Source organism: Prionailurus viverrinus, chromosome A2, assembly GCF_022837055.1.
Source record: "Prionailurus viverrinus isolate Anna chromosome A2, UM_Priviv_1.0, whole genome shotgun sequence".
In the NCBI taxonomy this organism is placed as follows: Eukaryota; Metazoa; Chordata; class Mammalia; order Carnivora; family Felidae; genus Prionailurus; species Prionailurus viverrinus.
The window spans coordinates 117154140-117180416 of record NC_062562.1 but is presented as its reverse complement, the minus strand read 5'-3'; the positions used below and the strand labels follow the sequence as shown (position 1 = coordinate 117180416).

At 34.4% G+C, this 26277-nt stretch overlaps 1 protein-coding gene across 6 annotated transcripts in view; it reads right to left on the bottom strand.

Moving 5' to 3' along the window:
* Positions 1–26277, bottom strand: part of PALS2 (protein associated with LIN7 2, MAGUK p55 family member) — a 111411-nt gene that overhangs the window by 10589 nt on the left and 74545 nt on the right. For all 6 annotated transcript variants that reach the window (XM_047849707.1, XM_047849706.1, XM_047849708.1 and 3 more), the window contains 5 exons: positions 17076–17207; positions 14907–15006; positions 14516–14584; positions 12598–12759; positions 1179–1381 (listed from right to left, as the gene is read on the bottom strand). In XM_047849707.1, coding sequence (XP_047705663.1) covers positions 1179–1381; positions 12598–12759; positions 14516–14584; positions 14907–15006; positions 17076–17207 — 666 coding nt within the window. The remainder of the gene's footprint in view (positions 1–1178; positions 1382–12597; positions 12760–14515; positions 14585–14906; positions 15007–17075; positions 17208–26277) is intronic.

Here is a 26277-nt window from a genome sequence, read left to right as displayed (position 1 = left end):
TTTATATTATCCTTTAAGTTATACTAAATGCTAGATAATCAGTCTATCTGCCCTCTCACTAAGGATTAAGGCTGTAAATTAATACTTGCCCCCTTCTATCTTTTTGATTCCATACAGTACTTTCTCAGTGATCCAGTAACTATGTTCTGACCTCAGTCACATTACTCTTTAATCCTTTTGAACAAAGTAATTAAAAAATCATCAAGAATGATGTAAATGCTTTATATGTTATTTGTAGAATTCTGTTAATATTGAAAAAGCAGAAATAATCTCAGTGTCTACTGAGAGTGGTATATAAATTAATATACATTTGTACTATGCAGCAATTACAAACAACTAAAAACAAAAGCTCTACAGTAACTCATATGAAAACATTTTCAAGAGATACTGTTTAATGAAAAAAACTAAAGAATCTGTATAGAATTTCCTATTTATATAAAAAAATAGCCCATTAAAATTATAGATATATCTGTATTTAAGGTATATATAGGGGTGCCTGGGTGGCGCAGTCGGTTAAGCGTCCGACTTCAGCCAGGTCACGATCTCACGGTCCGGGAGTTCGAGCCCCGCGTCAGGCTCTGGGCTGATGGCTCAGAGCCTGGAGCCTGTTTCCGATTCTGTGTCTCCCTCTCTCTCTGCCCCTCCCCCGTTCATGCTCTGTCTCTCTCTGTCCCAAAAATAAATAAACGTTGAAAAAAAAATTAAAAAAAAAATAAGGTATATAAAATGACAAAGATATACACTGAACTAAATAATGATCTCTGAGTAGGGAAGTTAGGTGGAGTTGAATGTGGAGGGGTGGGAAGGGGTCGGTAAGAAAGACAGGGAATGAGAATGAAGAGATAGTTGTGTGTGAGTATGTGTGTTGGGTGGGAAGGGGTGTGACTTTAATCTTTTATTCTTTGTGTTGCAGCTTTGTTGAAAATTTAAAATTAACATTTCCTAACACATGCATTTATATATTACTTGAGCAAGTAAGTAAATACTAAACTATCAAGTTCTATTGCTATCCAAGCCTCTATTGGCGAATTGATCAGAAATTATCATGTGGATGCATGATAAAGTTCTCTATCACCACTCTCACAATTTGAAACAAAACAAAACAAAAAACCCCAAGAAACAAAAAACTCCACAGAAATCAAAATTTTAAAAACAGTTTTGGAATCCATGCAGCTTACTTGTGGGTTGACATCCAAGATGCAAGTTCGTCCAGTTTGGACAACTTCAAGAATAGAATCAATTTTGGTTCCATAGAGATTTCCTTCATATTCCCCATGTTCCAAATATTTTCCAGCTTTAATATCTGCTTCCATCTCAGAACGTGACACAAATTTATATGCCTGACCATCTTTTTCATCTTCCCTTGGTTTCCGTGAAGTAACTAAAATAATGTTGAGAATTTATACAAAGATGCAAATTGAGACTAAAATGCACAGGTAGCTTAGGATTTTTACATTTAGTGCAGGGTTTGGCAAATTATGGCCTATGGCCAAATCTGTTCTGCTTCTTATTTTTGTGAATAAAATTTGCTTAGACCACAGCTATGGCTCATTTATTACCTAGGGTTTCATTCATTTCACAATTGTGTAGCAGTTTGTGACAGAGAATAGACGGCCTGCCAGGCCTAAAATATTTACTATGTGGCCTTGAATTAAAAAGTTTGCTGACCCATGGGGTACCTGGGTGGCTCAGTGGGTTAAGTGTCCAACTTCTGCTCAGGTCATGATCTTGTAGTTAATGGGTTCAAGCCCTGCAGCAGGCTCTGCACTGACAATGTGGAGTCTGCTTGGGATTCTCTGTCTCTCCCTCTCACTCTGCCCCTCCCCTGCTCTCACTCTCTCTCTAAATAAATAAATGTAAAAAAAAAAAAAAAAAGTTTGCTGCCCCTTGACCTACAAGACTGTTTAAAGAGGTAGTCCCCCATACACAATTTATATTCAAAAAAATGTGCTTTATAAAGTCAGCTTGAAACTCAAAATTATTTCCTAGAAGCAGAGCCCTAAATTTAAATTCTTAATTATAATGAATCCTACTAACTATGAGATATATTGTAGGCGAATATCTTTTCCAGCTGCCACCAGCACTCCCCTTCTTCTTAAGGAATATCAATTATATTCTTTCTTTATGCTTGAACATTTCCTAATTGAGTGCCCAACAAGTGAGCAAAATTCTATTTTTAGTTCGTATTATCAATCTTCTGAAATGCAGTTTTACCCATCCTCTTTCTCACCCTAATACCAAACCTTTCTTTGGGCTTCCTGCTTACTGATAATCTGAAATGTTAATTGTTTGTTTTGTACCTCGGTGGTGGATCTAGCCAACACTTGATATTATTATGTTCTATTAACTTACTCTACTTTAACCTAAAGTGTTTTCTTCTGAGAGAGTAACAGTGGATAGACCAAGTCAAAATTTAGAGGATGCTTTTGCTTGATATTTTAGGGTTCTGAATACTTCCAGGGATATAAACTCCTTTGCAACTTGGGCTAGCCTAGGAAAGGATATTCTCTTTAAAACTATTGCAAAGATGCAGAGTTAGTGTGTGTATGTGATTTTTCCAGTTTAGCCTTCACCTAGTTTTGGCTAGATTATATATAAAAAGTATTCTTTTACTAATCAAGTACTTACACGTAGATTATCTGATGAGATCATCAAGCACATGTAATTAAAAAGTAATCCAGATTAAAAGTTGACAGTACTTTGACTACTTATAATACCCATAGCACATCAAGAAAACTTTGATAAGAACAGAATGAAATTCAAATACAAGCTCAATAATAAGGGTCTAATTCATAAATGAGGTCATTAAGTACAACAGGACTCCCTTTCTTCTCCCGTTGTTTTCTGGCTCAGCCTTGAAGGTGATGATCCCAGACAACTGTGGAGAGCATTTATAAAGTAACTTAAAGATCTTCAAGATGCTATGATGGCATTTCATATTAAAAAATATGTGACGCCTAAGGTTTCTGAAATTATTCACCAAAGGTAGTATGAAAAAATTTCTAAAGCAATTTTAAACTCCCCAAATAAATACATACTAGGACTTAGCTCAATATTTGTGAACGTAATTTTAGAAGAGTACTATTTTTGGGTGAAGCTCTACAGTGAAACCGTATATGGGAATGTACTACTTGAAATAAATATGTACAGGTGCATATATTGCCCCCATTGCCACCTCCAATGTGTTGAGGGAATCTTAATTCTTGGCAAAATGTTTTTAGTTTACAAGCAAATATTAACTATAATCCCATTCTCTAGTGAAAACTAGAAACAAAAATCTAACAAAACCCAGCAACAATACTGCCACATATTTAAGTCCCTTTCCATTCCCAGGACAGAGAAATTAGAACGGGGTGACTTTACTACAAATGATTCCTTAGGCTTATCTACTAAGCAAACAAGTAATGTGATTTCTTAGAATTTAATTGTATGGCAAAATTCTAAATTTTTACAGCTCTTCAAATGAGAGAACAATCAACAAAGTAACATTTTTGGTGTTGTTAAACTCAAGATGTCAATGTTAAAGAGCAAACTTGATTCAGAAGGTAGCCCATCCCCCTGGATTAATAATTTTTTCTATTTTATTTTAGGATCATTTAATATATAAAGAAAAATCAACTTAATATAATGCCAGCATTTACCTCCTTCCCTATGAGACTTTCTCGTCCATACCACCTGACAATATGCAGCACAATACTATATACCAGGAATTAGGCAAACTTGTCATAATTTTTTGGTGTTTCTTTTTTGTGTGGATTGTGAGATGTAAAAAGAAAAACAAAAAACAAAACAAAAAAACAAAACTAAGCTAGATGCGATATAAACGTGAATGATTTTAAGAGAAAACACACCTACATTATATGAAGAAGTGAGAGTTAATGTATGGATATATTTAAATCTTTCTATATAAAAATTCAGATTTGAAACTTTACTAAAGTAACAGTCTGAAGAAAGGTAAAATAAGTACATCTTTCTGGAAATTAATTTGGCACTAAGAAATCAAGAAATTAAAATTATCCATCTACCTACTAACTTTAAATTTTAGATTTATGTATACATATTTTATCATCTCTTGTAACAAAAATAACTACTCAAACTATATAAATAGGCAATAACAGTATACTTCTTTGCTGGAATATTAAGAAGCTATTAAGATTTCTTTTAGGTTTACCAGGGTAAAGTAGACATAACATAAAATTGATCATTTTAACCATTTTTAAGTGTGCAATTTAGTGGCATTAATTATATTCACATTATTGTACAACCATCATCACCACTACCCATTTCCAGAACATCTTCATCATCTCAAACTGAAATTCTGTGTCCATTAAATGCTGACTTCCCATTATGCTCTCCCCTAGGCTCTGGTAATTACTACTCCACTTTCTGTCTCTATGAATTTGATTATTCTAGGTATCTCATACAAATGGAACTGTACAATATCTGTCCTTTTGTGTCTGGCTTATTTCAGCATAATGTTTTCAAGGTTCACCCATATGATAGCATGGGTCAGAATTTCATTCTTTTTTAAGGCTGAATAATATTCTACTGTCCGTATATACCACTTAGTTTACTCATTCATGCACTGATGGACATCTACACTATTGCTATCTTTTGGTTATTGTAAATAATGCTATGAACACTCATGTACAAATATCTTACTCCCTGCTTTCAATTCCTTTGGGTATATTCCCACAAGCTGAATTGCTAGATCATACGGTAATTCTATGGTTATTTTTCTGAGGAACTGCTATACTGTTTTCCACAGCAGATAACACCATTTTACAGTCTCCTCAGTAACAAACACACGTTCTCATATCTCTACATCTTTGCCAGAACTTATTATCTGTTTTTTAAAAATACATAATTCCATCCCCTAATGAGTATAAAGTGGTATATCACTGGGGTTTTGATTTGCATTTCCCTAATAATTAGTGATGTTCAGCATCTTTTTCCTGTGTTTACTGGCCATTTGTGTATCTTCTTTGGAGACATTTCTATTCGGATTCTTTGCCCATTTCTGAACTGGTTTATTTTGTTGTTGTTGTAGGATTAATATTTACTATATATATATATATATATATAATATATATTTACTATAATTTAATTTACTATAATATAATTTACTATAATATAATTTACTATAATATAATATTTACTATATATATATATAAAACACACATACATACATAATACATACATATAATGACTTGTGGGGAAAAGCTCATGATATAATTTCATTCATCAAATATTTGTTGGGTGTATACTATGTGCTAGATCCTATTCTAGGGTCCATAGCAGTACAAAAGACAGAGCAGCTCTCTGTTCTCATGGGACATATTCTTGAATGTGGAGACAGTGAGCAGTCAAATGAGAATTTAAGTGTAAAACACAACCACTAAGTACTGGGGAGGCTATTTTAGATTGAATGGTCAGTAAAGGCCTCTGAGAAGGTGAGATCTGAATAAAAACTAAAATTCAAGCATTTGAAGATCTGGGAGTCAGTGTTCCACGCTAAGGGATCAACAAGAACAAAAAGTTGTGAATGATAAGTTTAAGTAAGGAGTTTGAAGAAAAGAAAGAAGTGTGTTAAGTAGGGAAAAAAGTAGGTGAATTGTGATATAGTCACAATTCTGTGGTTAGTAGTTAGTTTAACTGTGTTCTCTATACTTACAAGCAAAATGCTGAATAAGACTTTTTTTTTTTTTTTTTTTTTTTTTTTGGTAGTCTTACAGTATCCCTCAAGTCCCAAGTAGATGCTACAATGCCAAGGATCTACAGGTTCCTCTTTCAGGGTTTACCAAAAAGTGGCCAACATGGTCCTAGGATCGTCTGCTCACCTGCCTCTGTCTAATATATACTCAGAAAGAAGTCACTGACATTATGAATCATAGGTTCAGGGCAGAACGCTTTATTTTCTTCTCCTTTACCCCACGGTAAAATGATTCTCCCTGGGGAATTGTGAAAGCTCATGAGACATATCGTAGCAGTGGAGCAACTTGTACTCCCACTGTCTGGCAAAGCAGAAATGCGCTTCCTGTGGGCTGTGTGTGTAGGGATGTGTGTGTATTCAAAAGATAGCCTGGCTGAACTTTTCTGAAGGTATCCTGCACAGAAAGACAAAATGAAAGGTAGAGAACCAAGCAAAAGAGAATATGAGATACAGGAATGGAGCTTGGCATGGGTCTCAAGGGGACAGCTGGAGATCATAATAGCCTGGCCAGGGAATTGCAAAGTAGAGAGGTCTTTACAGAGTCTCCAAAGAACCTAGCTACAAATAGGCCTCAAGGAAGAAAAGAGTATTCAGACATTTGTGACATAAAGAACTCTAGTCCCCAAAAGGCAAGATTTTACAGGACAGCCCTTTTATCCTCACTTCTTCTGCCCTGACCCTGAAAACCAGACACAGCAGAGCAGGATATGAAGGGAGAATAATAGAACAAACTATACCCTTCCCTTTCCAATGTAGGTCCTAAGCCAAGAGTCAGGAATGAGCTGTAAGGAAGGGAAAAATAGTGAATTGGATGCAACACTGAAGTTTTGAATTGGAGTAGCCTTATTTTTTTTCCATACCCAAAATAAAATCTTATTTGACAAAATGACATAATTCTCATAACTACAAGTGACTAGAAAGTTATAGAATCTCCCAGGGGACTGAAGGAAAAGAAGAGAGAAAGAAGATCTGATAGTGCATGTATGAAGTCAGTGACTGGATGAAAATAAAGCTCTTTCCTATTTGTGCTCCCAAAGAGCTCAGCCATCCAACAAACCAGTTAGTTATATGCTTGCCAGAAAAAATTAGTCGGGTGACCTAACTTCCTAAAGGTACTAGGAAATGAATGTGTATTCGAACCATGTGAGAAGGGATTTTAGTGGACTGATAGCTGTTTCCCCAAATTCAGGAAAAGATTTTAAATTAATGAATTATTGATGGATGCTAAAACAATTGGGTAAAAGTTTGCTGAGGAGAATACTTACACAGTTTCAAAGTATTTTTGAACACATTACTTATCAATAACAAATGGGAGAAAAATTATCTTTTACAGTGAAGAAATCTATCAGACATCTCCTAAATCAATAATCAAAGTTAACATCATCAGTAATGGGACATATTGACAAGATGTACCTCCAGATGTGATGTTCAGAGAAGGATAAAACATGACTTCTGTTTTTCTAGTAACAATAATGCACGACCAGAACCTAATCACAGGGAAACAATCAGGTGAACTCCTAGTGGGGATCATTTACATTAAATGGATAAAAGACTCCAAATAAAAGGCAGAGGCTGGCAGAATGGATTAAAACAAATAAACAAAACAAAAACCATAATCCAACTATATGCTGTTTCCAAAAGACACACTTTAGATTCAAAGACACAAATAGGTTGAAAGTTAAAAAAAAAAAAGGAAAAATACCCCATACAAACAATAACACAAATAGACCTGGAATGCCTATACGTATGCCACACAAAATAAACCTAAAGACAAAGACTGTTACTAGAGACAAAGAAGAACATTTTATAATGATAAAAGTGTGAATCCATCAAAAGAATTTAAAAATTACAAACATATATGCATCTAACAACAGACTTCCCAAAACACATGCTGCAAAAACTGACAGAATTGAAGGGAGAAATAGTTAAGTCAATAATATTTGGAGACTTCAACACCACACTTTGAATAATGGATAGAACAAATAGGAAGAAGATCAACAAGGAAATAAAAGGCTTAAATAATACTATAAACCAACTAAACATAACAGACATCTGTAGAACACTCTACCCAAAGATAGCAGAATACACACTGTTCCCAAGAGTACCTGGAACATTCTTCAAAACAGACTGTACCTGAGGTTATAAAGCCAGTCTCAATGAATTTAAAAAAAGTGAAATCATACACTATTTTCTGACCACAATGGCATGAATTGGAATTCAGTAACAGAAGAAATTCAGGAAATTAACAAATACATGGAAATTAAACAATATGCTCCTTAACAACCAATGGGTCAAATAGGAAATCACAAGTGTAAATAGAAAATACTGTGAGATAACTGAAAACAAAAACACAACACCAAATATTGGGAGATGCAGCAAAGCAGCTGCTTCTAGGAAACTTTACAGCTGCAAATGCCTACTTCAAAAGAGCTCAACCCAATAACCTAACCTCTACCCAAAGAAAATGAAAAAATAGCAAACTAAACCCAAAATAAGAAGGAAAGAATAAGGGCTATAACAAAAATTAATGAAATAGAGGATAGAAAATCAATACAGAAAATCAACAAAAGCAAATGTTGGTTTTATGAAAAGAACACCAAAAGCGATAAGCCTTTAGAAAAACTAAGAAAAGAAGAGAGAGGAATCAAATTACTGAAATCAGGAATAAAAGAGGGGGTATTACCATGAATGCTGCAGAAATTCTGAAACTGATTAAAAAGAAATAGAAAATCTCAGTAGACCTACAACATAGAACAAGACTGAATCAGTAGTCAAAATCTACAAAAATAACCCCAGGATGGCTTCAAGGGTAAAGTCTATGAAACATTTAAACAAGAATTAACATCAATCCCTTACAAACTCTTCCAAAAACAAAAAACAAACAAACAAAAAAAACCAGAAGAAAAAGGAACACTTCCCAACTCAGCATATGAGTCCAGCATTAGCACAATTATCAACATTAGCCAATGTCATGAGAAATGAAATCTAGAGACTAGTACCTCTTATGAATATAGGTGCACAAATACTCAACAAAATACTAGCAAACTGATTCTAGAAGCATATAAAAAGGATTATACACTACAACTAATTGGGATTTACCACAGGAACACAATGTAAAAGACTAAAAAACAAAACTCATATTATTGTCTCAATAAACAAAGAATAAACATTTGGTAAAATCCAGTACTTTCTCATGATAAAAAAAAAAAAATCAATAAACTAGGAATAGAAGAGAATTTCTCCAACCTGAAGAAGGTTATCTACAAAAAACCCAGAGCTAACATCATACTTAGTGATGAAAGAGGTATCCCTCTAAGATCATGAATAAAATAAGGATGTCCATTTTTGCCACCTCTATTCCATACTTCACTGGAGATTCTAATCAGGGCAATTAGACAAGAAAAAAAATAATTGACAGCCAGTTTAGAGTAATAAGGAACACTATATTTGCAGATGACATAATCTTGTGTATAGAAAATCCCGAGAAATTTGCAAAAAAATAATTATAATAAATGAATTCAGCAAGGTTGAGGGATACAAAACTAATGCACAAAAATCAGCTGCATTTCTATACACTTGTAATAAACAATTTGAAAAGGAAATTAGGAAAATGGCTTTTATTATAGAGTCAAAAAGATTAATATACTTAGGAATAATCTGACAAAAGCAGCATAAGACTTGTACACTGAAAATTACTGATATTATTGAAAGAAATTAAAGAAGAATAAACTAAAGTGTTTACAGAGCTATCCCCAGAACGCTGAAGACATTGAGGACTTTGAAGCAAGAAGCTAAAAATTTGAGTTGGGGGTATAATTGTGCATTTGGAGCAGGTCAATCCATATCCTCTCCCTCTTTATCTTGTGAAAGAACACTCTCAGCAGAGGGATATCTGAAAACTCTTCCCTGGAGAAATCTAACAGCTCCCTCCAAAAATATCTTATGCCCACTTTTTGACTCCCCAAACAAAACAGTTGTCTCCTTGCCCATCTCATAAATAAAGCTCAGCCATTTGCCAAGACTTGCTAAGTATATAGAGCTTCCAATCAGTTTTAACACTTACTTTTAAGTATGGATGTACATCCAAGGATCAGTACCTAAAAGAAAAAATCCTCTAGCATAAAAGGGAAAACACACACAAACATAACACAAGCAGAAAAAGTAACCTGGAGGAAAGCAGAGATAATTTAGCCTATAGAAAAAAAAAAAAAAAAAACCTAAAAAAAGAATACACTATTTACTATTCTTAGAGATACACAAGATATACAAACAGACAATGCTGTGGAAAAAACAACCACCAAGAAATAGAAAATCCTAAAATGAAAAATATGATTACTTGTGATAAAACACTGAGGGAACAGAACAAAGAACTCACGGTAATCTTTTAAAGAGTAGAATAAAAAGATAAAGGGATAGACAACATGATATAAAAGAGATTGAGAAGATGAATCCAGGATGTTCAACATTCAACTAACAGAAATTCTAGAAAACATGAACAGAGAAAATATGGAGAAATCATCCAAGCAATAATAATTTCCCAGAATTGAGGGACATGAGTCTCTAGTCTGAAGAACCCACTAATCACCAGCACAATGAATAAAAAAAGATGCACACAGGGGCGCCTGTGTGGCTCAGTCGGTTGAGCGTCCGACTTGGGCTCAGGTCATGATCTCGCGGTTCATGAGTTTGAGCTTGGCATCGGGCTCTGTGCTGACAGCTCAGAGCCTGGAGCCTGCTTCGGATTCTGTGTCTCCCTCTCTCTCTGACCCTCCCCTGCTCAACTCTCTCTCTCTCCCTCAAAATAAGTAAACATTTAAAAAAAATTATAAAAAAAAAAGATGCACACAAAGGCACAGCATTATTAAATTTCAAAATACTGAAAAACAACAGAATGTAACAAACAAAAGACCCTGAATATCTGTGAAAGAAGAATCAGGTCATGTATGAAAGAACAAGAATTACGATGGCACTGGACTTAATAGAACTGGATTCAAGAGTAATGTCTTTTGAGTTTTATAATCTAAAATTTCTATTCTCAGCTAAACAATCAATAGAGGGCAGAAAATATATATCTTCAAATACAAAGAGAAATTATACCTCATACACATTTCTTGTGAAGTAACAAGAGGATGTGTTCCAGCAAAACAAGGTTGCTGTCAACCCAGGACAGCAACAAAGGGAAGCTCTCCTGTGTTAACAGTGGGGCAGCGGAATGGAGAGTCCTCATTGAAGCAGGAAGACCTATGGTCCTGAGACAGGAAGCTCCAGGAAAATAAACATGACCTACTGGATGAATCTTTGGTTTAAAACAAATTTATACACATACATGCAAAAAAAAAATCAAGGTAAAGACAGGAAGGAAAAAGGAATTCCAGCAACTGTTAGATGGAAGGAGAGAAAATCTGTTCAAGAAAGTAAAATGCAATGAACTGAAACTAGACCTATTTTTATATTGGGAAAAGTCAGCAAGTCAACAGATAAGGCCTACACTGGATAATGCAAGATATTACAGAATGGTGACATTATTAAGAAATGTGGAAGACTAACCAAATAAATAGCAACAAACATGAAAAGCAACTGTTTCCAGTAAGTAGGTTAAAGGTGGAATACAGCAAGACTGGAAGTTAATTTATCTATTACGTATCTTTAAGAACTGCTTGATTAAAATACTGTACATGTATTAACATGACAAAAATGAAAAATAAAACACTTTAAAATACTTAAAATACTTTGGTCGCAGCGAAGTTTTTATTTTCTTAACTATTTAACCAGTATTTGTCTGAATTTAGTGATATAAAGTGCTTACAATGCAATCCAAAGCCTTACCCCAAAGGGATTACAAATAGTACACGATTACTCCCCCAACCAATCCCTAAAAGTTTTAGCATTAAGATCACTCACTGAAAATTAAACCTCAAAACATACTAGATGCAAGCAGAGAAACTAGAAAATTCATCGACAAGAGATGGAGTGACATTAGGCTAAGAATTAGCTCAGAACAGCTTAATGGCATTAATATACCTAAAGAAATACTGTTAATCAAAAGGGGCTTGGTCAGCAAAAGCAGCACAGAAAGGGGAGTTATAGAAGGTGAGGCTGGCTTGTCTCCTGTGTTGTTCAGGGGAAAGAGCGTGTAAATTCCCACATGTAAAGGCCCACACATATCCAAAATAAAGACAAATGTATACTAGTTCTTATAATAAGACTATGATATCATCTAACTCCTTAATGTGATTCCATTCTTATCAAGCATACTTCTGACATTATTTAACTTCCCATATAAATATGCAAATAGGGGAAAAAATGCAAAGATGATAAAATGAATGTTTGGCTCATTTAATGGTTATACTTCTCCTATCAGTATTTTCATTTTATATGTCAACCTTTATAATCTTAATTAATGCTGCCTGCTCTGAAGATTCTCACTGTTGATGTGCTGTCAAAAAATCAGGTTTACGACCTTGAAGGACAGAGCTACAAGAGAAAACGTATAAAATTCACAAAGGAATTGCCACACTGGAAGTGTCTGAGGATCCAGCAGATTTCCCTCTTTTCTTTACGCTAATGTGGGTAAAAAACACAACTTTTCAGAGAGACATCAGTGGTACAAGAAAATACAAAGTGAATGCTGATTTTGCCACAACTCCTAGTACTTGCATTTAACTGACATCTCTGGACTCAGGAGCTTGGAGACACAAGGGCTGCAAGGCAGCAAGCCAACATGGCTACAGCATCATTTCAAGACCTCTGTAGAGTCATCGAGTTTTCCAGTATCTTCTATTTGCTTTCATATGAAAAATTATTTAGAAATAAAAAAAATAATAATCTGGCCCACCTACTCTTTGATGCCAATTAAACAGCAAAGAAAAGGGAGAAAAACTTACATGGCACTGTAGTTCCAAATCTAGTGGGATTCAACACTATGAACCTGTTTTTCAAGCTTCTTCGTCCCACACCTTGAGCGCCTATCAATACTAAAGTCTTTCTCTGGAAGGGAGGCATTTTGGCTACTTCCTCATATATCTGGATTTCATGACGATCAAATTCTAAATGTAAAAGGAAATGGAAAATCATCATATTCACTTACCTTTTAGATGGATGAAAAACGTCTGCAATTCTGTTCAATAAGGGCTTCATTGTCCTGACAAGTAAATATCACTTGAACTGTACTTAGTATAGATTTCTTTTTTATAAATTTGGTAAAGTACAATAAATTATTTTTGATCTTGATTTAAACATCTGTTTTCAACAATTTGCCCTTAAAAATTTGGCTAAGGAAGCTAGAAAAATGCCATGTTTTATCTTCACCATATATTCTATCCATTAAAACGTTTCTTACCAATTTGTTATAGAAATAATTCTTTTAATATATACAAACTGCAAATTATCTTTTATAACTTGTTCAGCCAAAAAGTGTATATCAGATATAAAGGACAGAAGTATAACTAGTGTGACTGCTTAAATAAGCCCCATAGAATGAGTATGGCCTTCCAAAAATATCAAAGAACAAATATCATGTGCTGACTTAGCAAATACCAGTTGGATTAACAAAATGCAGACTAACATATTGATAATTAAACATTAAGATTCTGAATTTATGTAAAAAATGAAATTTTGGATCCAAACTATTTTCAGTCAAAATATACTCCAAAATTAAATCTTAGTCAACGAGAAAATTGCAAGTTTTCTATTTTGCAAGAAAGCTTTAAGGACACACATTTAATGAATAATAAAGCCAAAGTGGATTTAAACTAGTATATTACCTGTCATTAGTATTATAACTCTCAATCTGTAGTGATAACACTTCTTCCTTAGGTTATTATCTTAACAGCAACTCTTTATTTGCACAATTTCTCCACCGATTAAACCAATATTGAGAGATTCTCTTTTCCCCTTTTATTATTATTATTATTATTATTATTATTATTATTCCCTTTAGAGTGTGCTATTTAGTTTAGTACCAGAAGAGAAGCAGCTCTGATGTCTAGCAAGTACTTTAAAAAATTATCAATTTCTTTCAGAAAGCCTTTTCATTCAAAGAGCTGCATTTCACTCCTATCTGCCTCTATAACTGAAAAGAATAACTATGGTAACTGTGATATTCACGTTTAAGTCTAAAAGATTTAAGAGAGAATCCTACTATATCAGACTAAGATTTGTTTGGTCTACTACTGTTTTCCCAAAAGTATCATGGACAATGCGATGACAGAATAGAGTTGCCCTGAATCATAACTCTTTTAATATCTTCATAAAGGCATTTCTTTAGAAATGACACATAGGGGCGCCTGGGTGGCTCAGTTAGTTAAGCATCCGACTTTGGCTCAGGTCATGATCTCACTGTTTGTGGTTCGAGCCCCACATCCAGCTCTGTGCTGACAGCTCGGGAGCCTGGAGCCTGCTTCAGATTCTATGTCTTCCTCTCTTTCTCTGCCCCACCCTCCCCCACTGTCAAAAATAAACATTAAAAAAAAAATTTAAAAAAAAGACAAAAAATGACACATAAATCAGTATCAAAGTTCTTTGAAGAAAGTTTTAATAAGATTGTTCCTTCACTAATATGATCATAAATCCTAACCAATTCATTTTATTGTAAATTATAGAATAAAACGCACTGGTGACATATTGACATTTAAATAATGTCTCCCTATTATATTGGGCCATGTGTTCAAGTGACAGCCCCTTAAAATTGGGTATTCATCTGAATTAGCTTCTTTTAAAATTATTTATTTAGAGTTTATGCCATATTAATTAATGATATAAAGCTATCTCACTCAGACTTCTCAAAAAGTATTTAAAACATACCTGCATTTCTGGTTGTGAGATACATCATCTTTTTCTTTTTTTTGCTACTTATGGTTCCACAAAAAGGTCCTGAAGGATGACAAGACAAATATAACTTAAAACAGTGTGTTGGAATAGGATAAAACTGCCCTGTGGTATTCTAGAGGTGGGAGTGTTGTGTCCTACACAGCAGAAGGGGGCAGAAGTGAGTTGAGCCACTGAATTCTGATACTATACCGGCAGGTGGCAGAAAGGGATCAAAGAGTTTACTTTTGAGGGCGTTAAAATAAAGTACAGGGGCTGGATTATTTTAGATGTATTTTAAATAAATTCATTTGCTGATTCAGAGGAAAGAGGCAAAGAAAGGTAACCACAAAGGACTACTTGTTACACATTGTGTTAAGCTCATCACCTGAATTGTCCCAGTCTCTTCTAACAAATGCCTTTCTCTTCTCTTCCAGGAACTGGCTTGGAATGAGACCAGCACTTCCTCCCTCTTTTACATGGCTAGCCTAGAATCAAATGAATGAATTGTATATTTCAGTGACCAAAATTTGAGACCATATTCTAATAAGTAGGACAATCAATAGTCAGTAACAATATATCACATTTGCTCTTAAAAGCTGACCTTGAGATTTAAATCCATGGCACTGTCAGTAAAGATATTTAAACACTTAGCACTAAGGAATCAATTGGCACCTAATCAATCTGCCATCTTGTGTTGAAATTTGGGGACCAAAATACAAAGGTACATAGGATCTTTAAATTATGTCAACTTTTTATTTATAATGCTTAGTCAAAGAATGGACAGGATAAACACTATTTTTAACAGGACATTTCATTTGCACTCTTAGTAAGGTATCACTACCAACCATAATCCCACGAGAGAGAGAGAGAGAGAGAGAGAGAGAGAGAGAGAGGAAGGGAGGAAGGGAGGGAGGGTGGAGAGACAAAGAGAGAGAGGGAAGGAAGACCTGAATATCTTAAATTTAAAATAGGTAAAATTACACTGTCAAGAAACTTAAGTTTTGAAATCCCCAAAAGTGCTATTTTAAAATAGCGGCTAAAGAACTGGCTGTTAGTGGCTTATCCCACAAAATTAGTGTCTTTATCTTTATAATTAGCATAGAAAAATTTGGTATCTTTTTTTTGCAATTAACATCCTAAAAAGTAGAATTAAAGTAATACATCACCAAATGCAAGAAGGGACTGAAATAATGGTGACGGTATGAGAAGAGAGTAAAAGAGGACATTCCCCAAAAGGAGGACTCCTGCAAGAGTTCAATAAAGGAAACAACTACAGAAAGTTTTTTGATGAGAGTTCTAAAAAATTCAGTGGACACCTCTCAAGATTACAGACTCTGTTTATCTGTTTTTTGGTTCTCTCACCTCACAGTGCGCTTGCACATAATAATGTCTTAATTTAAACTTAAGGACACATTAGTAAGATTGGCCTCATTCTTATTATTCATTCCCCCTTAGAAGTCAATATAACTTTTCAGAGTTAATGTGAGTTACTACCATCTCCACTTAGAGTTTACAGGTGGGTCTTGGGTCCCTTCCTCATACACCTTGCTTTTTAATGAGACAGTTTAAGGAATTTTAAGCTTTCTGATCTGTCAGTTTCTCCAGCTCTGAATACTGTGGTTGTTAGCTGGTGTCAGCAATTACAAAAACAGACTTATTACTCCTGCTAGAGATTTCTGAAAGCTGTATTAGGGGAAAGGAAAAAGAACACGATCACACAGATCTTTAGAAAATGAAGCAGAGGTGGGGTGCCTGCATGGCTCAGTGGGTTAAATGACTGACTCATGGCTCAGTGGGTTAATGACTGATTTTTCAGCTCAGGTCATGATCTCAGGGTTCGTGAGACTGTGAGATCGAGCCCTGTGTCAGGCTCTGTTCTGAGAGCATGGAGCCTGCTTGGGATTCTCTCTCTCTCTCATTCTCTCTGCCCCTCCCCTGTTTGCACGTACTCTCTCTCTCAAAACAAATAAACATTAAAAAGAAAAAAAGAAAAAAAGGAAATGAAGTGGGGAAAATATGGACATCCCTTTCCACATATACAGATTTCAATCCACGACCAACTAACACTGATCATAAAGCAAACCTTCATTTCACAGTAACTGAGAACAGGTGGGGAAACAGATTTAAGAGTTTAAGAAACTATGTTTTATTTGCCATGAATGTACATACAGAGAGAGGACATGAGAGAGACGCTACTATACACATAGTATAACACTTCTAGTTAAGACAAGCAAAAACAAACACTGAGAAGGGATGACCCCAATATCATATTTTACTGCAATCATTGATGTGGAAGAACCAACTGTTCTGATCCCTAAACCAATGGAATATCTCCACAGGCTAATTAATTCTGCATTTATTAACAGCTACTCGCAAATTCCCTCTCAATTTGATCTTCTGTCCACAAAATTAGCAGCCATGAAGCAGGAGCTGTTCACGTGGGAAAAATCATTGGAACAAATGCTAATACCTTCTTCCTGAATATTCAGCTATTGGCCAGATCTAAGATTGAAAATAAAAAAGCAATTGAGGAAATTATGAGAAGCATACTAACCTGCCACCAGTTTGGATCTTCTCTGTTTACAATTTGAAGAATTTCTCCTTTTGAAAACTTCAATCCTGCTTCTTTGCAGGGAATCAGGTTATCATTGTATGGATTATAATCAAAATGACATTTCACAAATACCTAAAACACATAGCACAATTTAAGATAGTATAAGTGTATCATTTGTCACTAGATTTTTGAAATCTTTTTCAAATAACGGTGATTTAATTGTAATTGACAATGCATTTAGTACTTCAACTAAGGAACTGGTTTCATTCAGATAGAAATCAATTTCTAGACATTAATACTTAGGTATCAGAAAAGAAAAAATAAACATTAGTACTACAATTAAAATTTTGTTTCTATTTTAGCTTCTAATTTTAAATCAACAGAGTTTGACAATCATTTTACTCCACCATTCTTACACTTTCCCTCAATCTTTTCACATGATTTTCTAAATAATGTTGCATAATTTTGAATACAATTAAATGCTACTTTCTGATTAATGTCCAGAAACAATATATGCAGCTGATTTAAGGCATATATTTCAGGTACATTAGGCCCTTTTTTTTTTTTTTTTTTTAGGACTGACTTTATGAAAGAGCCCTGAAACCAAAGTTAAACAATGAAAGTGAATGTTGAAGTCAGACCTGAAATACAGTTAGTAACTTAAAAAAAAAAAAAAAAAAATTAAAAAACCAGCTTTCATCACTGGTAATATATAGTTTTTAATCACACAGATTTACACTGGCCAAAACAAGGGTGGAAAATATTGTTTTTTGAAATCATCTTGCTCTAATTTAAATACTTAGCATTAAATTAATTGTAAGAAAAATACTGAAAAAGACTTGAAACTACTTCCCAATTTAAATTCATTGAAATATTCATTGAATATTTCTTTAAAATATATTTTATTAATAAAAGTATGCCAGTTACCACTATTAGTTATTATCTCCAATCACAGGAATATTTTGCTTATTCACTTGAAATTCTATTAAGCATTTTCAGTATTTGATGGCAATTTCAGAATGATTATATTCTTAAAACTTTTCATGCATATTTATAAAAAATTCAAATGTTATTTACTGAAGAAATGACCTGGCATTAATCAGGTAAACCGTAACAAGCAGAAAAGCACAAAATTAGTAAAAATGGCAATGTTATCATACTTCTACAAATGTAACCAAACCAGATATTCAGGTAACACAAGCAGATACATAATATTAGTGGGGTAAAATGCAATGTGATGGATGCATATTAAAATCATTTAGAAGTAACTAAGTCTGGGTACATGTGACAAAATTTTAGTTATTTACAATTAGATGATTTTGAGAGAACGCATTCAGAACATTTTCAATAACTCTGTAAAGTCTAAATATTGTTTAACAACTCAGAAAGCCAATAATTCTTTTGATACACAATTTTAGAAATATTGAAGAAGCAAGCATACAAACAATATTAAGATTGCTAAAATGTGACAACTGGCTAAATTGACAATGGCATGCAGCTCAATGTTTTGGCAATGGAAAAAAAAAAAAAAAAAGCCCAAAATTTTAAGTTTATTTAATCAAGGTAAATTTAGTTGGCTGATAAGACAGAAAAACTGGAGTACCAGAGAATGTCCTGGAATGACATCATACCTGACGGACGTGTGCTGGATGCCTCTCCATATTGATGCAACTCTAAAAATATATTTTTCATTGCATAAATAAAGCCAGAATTTAAACTAAATTAATTAACAAAACATAAACAAACTACTGGACCATTTTATTACCTCACTCTTTGGTAAAGTAACTACTCCCCTAATTAATTGTCCATAGGGTATAATCCCTGAAAATTATAAATGACAGAAGCAAAAAGATAGAGGCGCTTGAGATGAGGCAGAGCAAAAGGAGGGGTATGCAAAGTGTAAAAATACTTGGATACTCCTTATTTCTCAAGAAAGCTACACCAAATGAATAGTAAGAGCATGCTGCCATCTAACCAGGAATTTCATTCTTATCTGGGACAACATACATTTTGTAACCATAAATTCAGACTTTCTGAGATAGCCCAAATTTCAAATATCTATTCCCCTATTCCCAAATTGTTCTGGAAATGTCATTATTTGTGGAACAAAACACATCACTCAGATGTAAAAAGGTTTCTAAGAGAGAACAATTCTTATTTTTTCATTTATTAAACTAATTTTAGAACATTACTTTCATGCTCAAAATCTCAGATTAACCTGGTTTTACTTTGAATTTTAAAAATCTATCTGAAAAATTAACCCAGGTTTTTATCTAAACATTTTGTAATGACCTTAAAAGTCATCAGAGATTTAACTAGATTTAGTATAATTACATTTTATTAAGTACACTGTAAAGTGTTTTACTATAGATCATACATTAATGGTTCATTCATTACTAAGTTACTAAACACAACCTACTAAAATATGTGAATCTCATATTCTTATCACTAAAGAAAAAACTGAATGACCAATAATCTAAAGTAGATGAAACAGAGAACAGGAAGTACAAATAGCTTTTAAACACAAGAGAACTGTATTTTAATAACATTTTCTTCCTGTCAGATTAGCAGAAATCCAAATACTTGATAACATTCTGTAGATAGGACTATGGTCCAACAGGCATTTTCCTAACAGGCTGATGGAAGATCTGGTTTAATCCGTTGGGAGAACAATTTGACAAAAGCTATCAGAATTACAAATGCAAAAATCCTCTGACCTAGTAATCCACCTCTGGGAATGTATTAAACAGCAATGGTGCTCAGACATATGCAAAATGACCTCCATACAAGACTATTAACTACTAAATTATTCCTAATAGTCAAAGATTAGAAGCAACCTAATTGTTTAACAACAGGTAAGTGGCTAAAACTCTAGAAAGACTAAAAAGCATGGTTTCTTTTTTTTAAAAAAAAAAATTATTTATTTTGGGGGGAGGGGAGGACAGTATGAGTAGGGGAGGGGCAGAGAGAGAAGGAGAGAGAGAATCCTAAGCGGTCTGCACTGACAATGCAGGGCTTGACCCCATGAACCATGAGATCATGACCTGAGCTGAAATCAAGAGTCTGATGCTTAACCAATGAAGTCACCCAGGTGCCCCATAATAGCATGGTTTCTTATGGGGAGTAAGGACTAGGTTGACAGTAGATTTTTTGAAAGAGAGATTTCAATTGAATACCTACATATATTTCTTGAATTTTGAAACATGGGAATGATTCACCTATTTAAAAATTAATTTCTTATTGTAATACAAGATAAAAGAGGACTCCCACTTGTGACTAAGATGAAGGAATAAAGGCCCCTCCAGCCTGAAACAACTAAAATATCAGACAAAATTTTACAAACCACTTTTTAATACATCAGACAATGAAGTCAGCAATCCCTAAAAAATGGAAACAAGGTGAACTATTCAGATGCCCTAGCTAACTGCATAAAAAGTTTCCAGGTTGCAAGTCAGGAAGGAAGAATCTAGGTGGAGCCTGGCAGTCTCCAAGTTGAGGAGATGAGCTGGGTGACCAGGGAGATCGGGTGGCTACACAGTGTACAGAACCGAGTAATCAGTGAGGAAAGGGTTGCACAGAGAAAGGACTCAAGAACTGCAAAGTGCTTCCTTCAGTCTTCAGCAGAGCACTGATCTGTGCATGGGTATAAGGGAACTACTCAAATTCACGTAAAGAACCAGCACAATAGGTAGCAATATCAGCAGGTCATACAGGGTCAGGAATAGTTTCTGTTCTCATCAAGGTGAGTGGAAAAGTCTCATAATTCATGAGGCATTGAGTAATCAGAAGGATTATGCCCTAGACTTAATCCTGCTCTGGCTGCACCTAAAGCTTAAAAAGCAAGATCTGAAAGGATTAAACTGCTCTTAAGTAACTTAAATACCCTAGAAGAGTTTAAGAAAAATTCTAAGATACAAAAATATTCAGCATTTAATAAGGTAAAATTTGTGATGTCTGACAGCCAATCAAAAATAACCAGGCATGCAAATAAGCAGGAAAACATAATCTAAAATGTAGAGAAAAATCAATTAATGATACAGAAGAAAAAATTGATCCATGAATGATAAATATCATAGAATTAGTAGAAAAGGACATTAAAATAGTTATTTTTAACTTTACATATTATATTCTTATGTTCAAGAAACTAGAGGAAGGACTGGGCATGTTGGGTAGAAACATGGCAGATATAAAGACGACTCAATTTAGATTTCTGGAGATGAAACCCAAAATATCTCAGATGAAAAAGTATACCAGAAGTGATTAACAGATTGAAGACATTGAAGAAAACAAGATTAGTAAACCTGAAGGCATAGCAATTAGAAATTAAGATTAAAAAAAAAAAAAAAAAGGGAAGAAACAAGACTGAAATAAATGAACAGAGTATCTATCACTGAGCAAGGGGATAACTTCAAGGAGCCTAATATACGTGGAAGTGATGGCATCAAAGGGCAAGAGAAACAGGAATAGAAAAATAAGCTGAAGATAATAGTCAAAATTTTTCCAAATCTGATGAAAGAAACTGTCTCTTCAACAAATGGAACTGGAAAACTGGGTATCTGTATGCATTTCCCACTTTCATCCAGATCTTATACCATATACAAAAGCTCGTAGAGTAAATGGATCCTAGGACTAGATGTAAAGCATAAAACTATACAACTTTTAGAAAAAAATAGAGAAGAAAACCTTTATGACCTATGGTTATACAAAAATATTCTACACAGAACAATACAAGTATGATCTATAAAAGAAAACTGGACTTCATCAGAATTGAGAACTGCTACTCTTTATATTATACCATTAAGAGAATGAAAAGATAAGCCTTTTCACTGTGAGAAAATCCTTGTAAATCATAATTCAGATAAAATACTTACATTAAAAAAAACATAAAGAACTCTCAAAACTAAATAAAAAACTTGGCAAAAAATGGATGAGATCTGAAAACAACCAAAACAGACATTAAAAAATAAGCACATGAAAAGATGCTCAAAATTAGGTAGTCATTAAGGAAATGCAAATTAAAATCATATTGAGATCCCACTACACACCTATTTGAGTGTCTAAAATTGTAAGGACTGACCACACCAAATGTTGGTGAAGATGTACAGTATGCTGATGAGAATGTATACGGGTGCAACCACTTTTGAAAGTAGTTTGGACACTTCTTTAAAAGTTCAACATGAGGGGCGCCTGGGTGGCGCAGTCGGTTAAGCGTCCGACTTCAGCCAGGTCACGATCTCGCGGTCCGGGAGTTCGAGCCCCGCGTCGGGCTCTGGGCTGATGGCTCAGAGCCTGGAGCCTGTTTCCGATTCTGTGTCTCCCTCTCTCTCTGCCCCTCCCCCGTTCATGCTCTGTCTCTCTCTGTCCCAAAAATAAATTAAAAATGTTGAAAAAAAATTAAAAAAAAAAAAAAAAAAAAAAAAAAAAAAAAGTTCAACATGAAAAATAAATAAATAAAAGTTCAACATGGACCTACCATGACCTAATCCTTCAATTCCTAGGTATTCACCCAAGGAACTTACATGTAAATGTCCACAGCATCTTTTATTTATAATAGCCTCGAACTGGAAACAATTAAAGTGTTCATCAGCCAGTTAATGGATAAACTGGTATAGCCAAGCAATGGAATACCACTCATCAACAGAAAGGAATCAACTGCTAATACACATAAAAAGATTGATGAATCCCAAAAGAATTAGGTGAAAGACGACATATTTTAAAAAAACACAGCAAATAAAAGATTCATGTGCATGCTTTCATTTATATAAAAATAAGGAAAAAGTAAACTAAGCTATAGAAACAGAACGCAAAGCAGTGCTTGCCTGGAATGCAGGGGAGGAGGGAAGGATTATAAATGGATACAAAGAAACTTCTGGACATGATAGATATTAACATATATATATATATATATATATATATATATATGTTGTCTTGATTGTGTTAATGGTTTCACAGGTATGTATGTGTCTACATTTATCAAACTGTACACTTTAAATATATGCTATTTATAGAAGCTTTATCTCAAAGATATTTTTTAAAAGTTTATTTATTTTGAGAGATAGATGAGAGTTGCATGAGCAAGGAAGGGGCAGAGAGAGAGAGAGAGAGAGAGACAGACAGACAGACAGACAGACAAACCCAAGCAGGCTTTACGCTCAGCATGGAGTTTGACATGGGGCTTGGTCTCCCAACTGTGAGGTCATGATCTGAGCCAATATCAAGAGTCAGACACTTAACCAACAGAGCCGCCCAGGCGCACCTCAAAGATATTTTTTAAAAGGAAAGATAAAAACTGTAAAAGTATGGGGCACCTGGGTTGCTCAGTCAGGTAAGTATCTGACTCTTGGTTTCGGCTCAGGTCATGATCTCACAATTTGTGAGCTCGAGGGTTGTGTCAGGCTCTGCACTGATGGTGTGACACCTGCTTGGGATTCTCTCTTCCTCTCTCTGTCCCTCCACCCCCTAAAAAATAAACAAACATTTTTTAAAAACTGTAAAAGTACTGAAAAAATAAGATATCGCACAGGATTATGCTGGGCCTATGCAAATGACAATAATTAACTGGAGAAAATAAATGTATAAAATGGCTGGAGAAACAGCTCTACCATGACTCTTATGTTAAGCCAGAAGGTGGCTGGTAATTTGTTTGGGAATATGTTGTCTGAACATAGAGCAAGAGTTTCTCACACACCCTCAGTCTCAACACATATTTTCAGGTCTATATGAATTTGCAATCAGAATGAGTTACAAGGTGGTGAAGGCAGCAATCATAGTTGCTATGAAGTTCACTATGACAATATCAGGATGATTAAGGATGTTATTTTTCTAAAGATTTTCCACGTACATGACCTCATCTTATTCAGTTACATGATGCCACACACATATTTTGAAACGAGCAGGGAGGCTGGAATATATGTTTGGTTACAAAAGCTTTGAGGGACAATTCACACTCCTATTTGGTAAATATCCATCTGTGGGCCACACATTTAAGCTTCCGTCAAAAAATTTATTTAAAAAAATCTATTAAACTACACTGCTCAGGTTAATTATTCTTAATTTACATCACACTTGATCCACTGGTTCACGCAAAACCTACTTTTGGTTATTTTATTTCTTTTAATAATGTGAAAAATAGCCTTAACTTATACTCAAAACAGAGGCTACAACCCTAAGCGGGGCTCCTGCTCTCATTCCATCCATTTGATCACTCTGGCTTGCCAGCTAGGGTAACCCTTATCCTGAATCTTGTGCTCATTAACACCTTGCTTTCCTTTTGTATAGTTTTATTGTACATATATAGGCGTTCCTTAAACTATGCAGCTATTTTAAACATAAAAAATAGCATCACACTATAGCATAAAATCTTTTGATATTTCCAGGCTTGTTAAGATGTTTCCAGCCGTACATACATATGAATTGCTCTAGGAATTCATTTTGATATATATGAACACTCAACTCTGATAATGCTGAACTTTCCCCTACCCAGTGTGCTTATACCAATTTACACTGCCACTAGCAGTGCAGAAGAGATACTGTAGAATCACATGTATGTTCTTGCCAACTGAATGGTATAAAATGGTATTTTACACTGTGATTTTTAGTATCTCTTCATATGTTCACCGATACTGTGTCCTTTTACTTGATTTGTGTATGTAAATTGACAGGAACACAACTTCATATATTATCCACATTTAATAACCAGTTTCATCCACTGAATAGTCTCTCCTCACTACATCAAAGTAGTACATGTGTTATCTCTCTTTCTGAACTCTTTATTCCAGTGATCATTCTATCTGTTCCTATGCCAATAATACAATGGTACTTAATTTCTACATATGAGTAAATGCTACATTCCTGCTTTTCTGCCTCACAAGTGTCTTGGCTATTCATCTTATTAAATACCAAGAACAAGCTTATTGGAATTTGTATTGAATTTCACTGAATCTAAAAGATTTTGAGAAGAACTGCTATGTTCACAATACTGTATTCCTGCCCATGAACAGGATATATTTATTTAGGATGATATAATTCATCACAATTTGTGTGTGTGTGTGTGTGTGTGTGTGTGTGTGTGTGTGTAGGGGCCTTGAATATTTTTGTTAGATTTATTCCTAGACATAAATGTGACATTCTATGACTCTGCTGTAAACGATGTTTGTCTTAGTTACATTTCTTGATGTTTGTTGATGACATACAGAAATAGAGGTGACTTTTGCATATTAATCTTATTTTCAAATATTTTGCTAAACTCTCTTATTTCTAATAATTTATAGTCTTGGGGTGTTCTTTGCAAAAAAAAATCATGCTACTTAAAAATATGAAGTTTTATTTTCTCCTTTCCAAATTTCTTGCTTCTATAATTTGCCTTTTTGTGCTTATGAAACTCTCAATAAAATATTAAATAGAAGTAGTGTTAGTGAACATCCTTCTCCTAGTTCTTACTTTTTTAACTAGGTAAAGATTTTATTAATCATTCTTTTAAACTTCATATTCTGGCTTCTTTGGCTTAACTAACTACAAACAAATAATGGCGTATAAGCAATAACTAAAAAGCAGAATTTAAAATACTATAGGTTTCTATACTTCAACATTATATATATTCATCCTAAACAAAAATTTTTAAAGCAGTCAAAATTATTGAAGCTTTATTATTTTTTTTAAACAAATTTAGTCAATTGTTTGCCTAATTATTGGAAGCCTCATCAAAATCCTGAACAAGATCACCCTTCTCCCCAATAGCAAGTGGTGCTTTTCCATCCAGCCACTGTGGTGTCCTTAAGCTTTGCAATACCACACTGGTCTAAGAACCTGGGTGGCATTTCTGTCAGCTGCTATGTCTTGACACGGCTGGTAATGGTAAAAATGTTTGCTTCTAGAAATGTCTGAACATTAGGATTATTAAAGTAGATAACCATTCCCTAGTCTGCAAATATACTTACCTCCTTAATATCAGAGATACTGTTTATTCTTAGTTTCTTTAAGAAGAACTGAAAAATGGTATCACTTATTATAACAGATATTTGTTATGTCATCTGTTACTCTGTATACCATCTCAGGGCAGTTCTTTTTTTACCACTGCATAATAATGTCTGAAGTCTGCAAGCTTCTCTTAGTTTATGATAGGTTCTTACATCTTGTTGGAGTAGAAATGAGGCTTTGTGGGGGAATGGGGATGCACCCAAATGGTCTTAGGCAGACCAGCTGA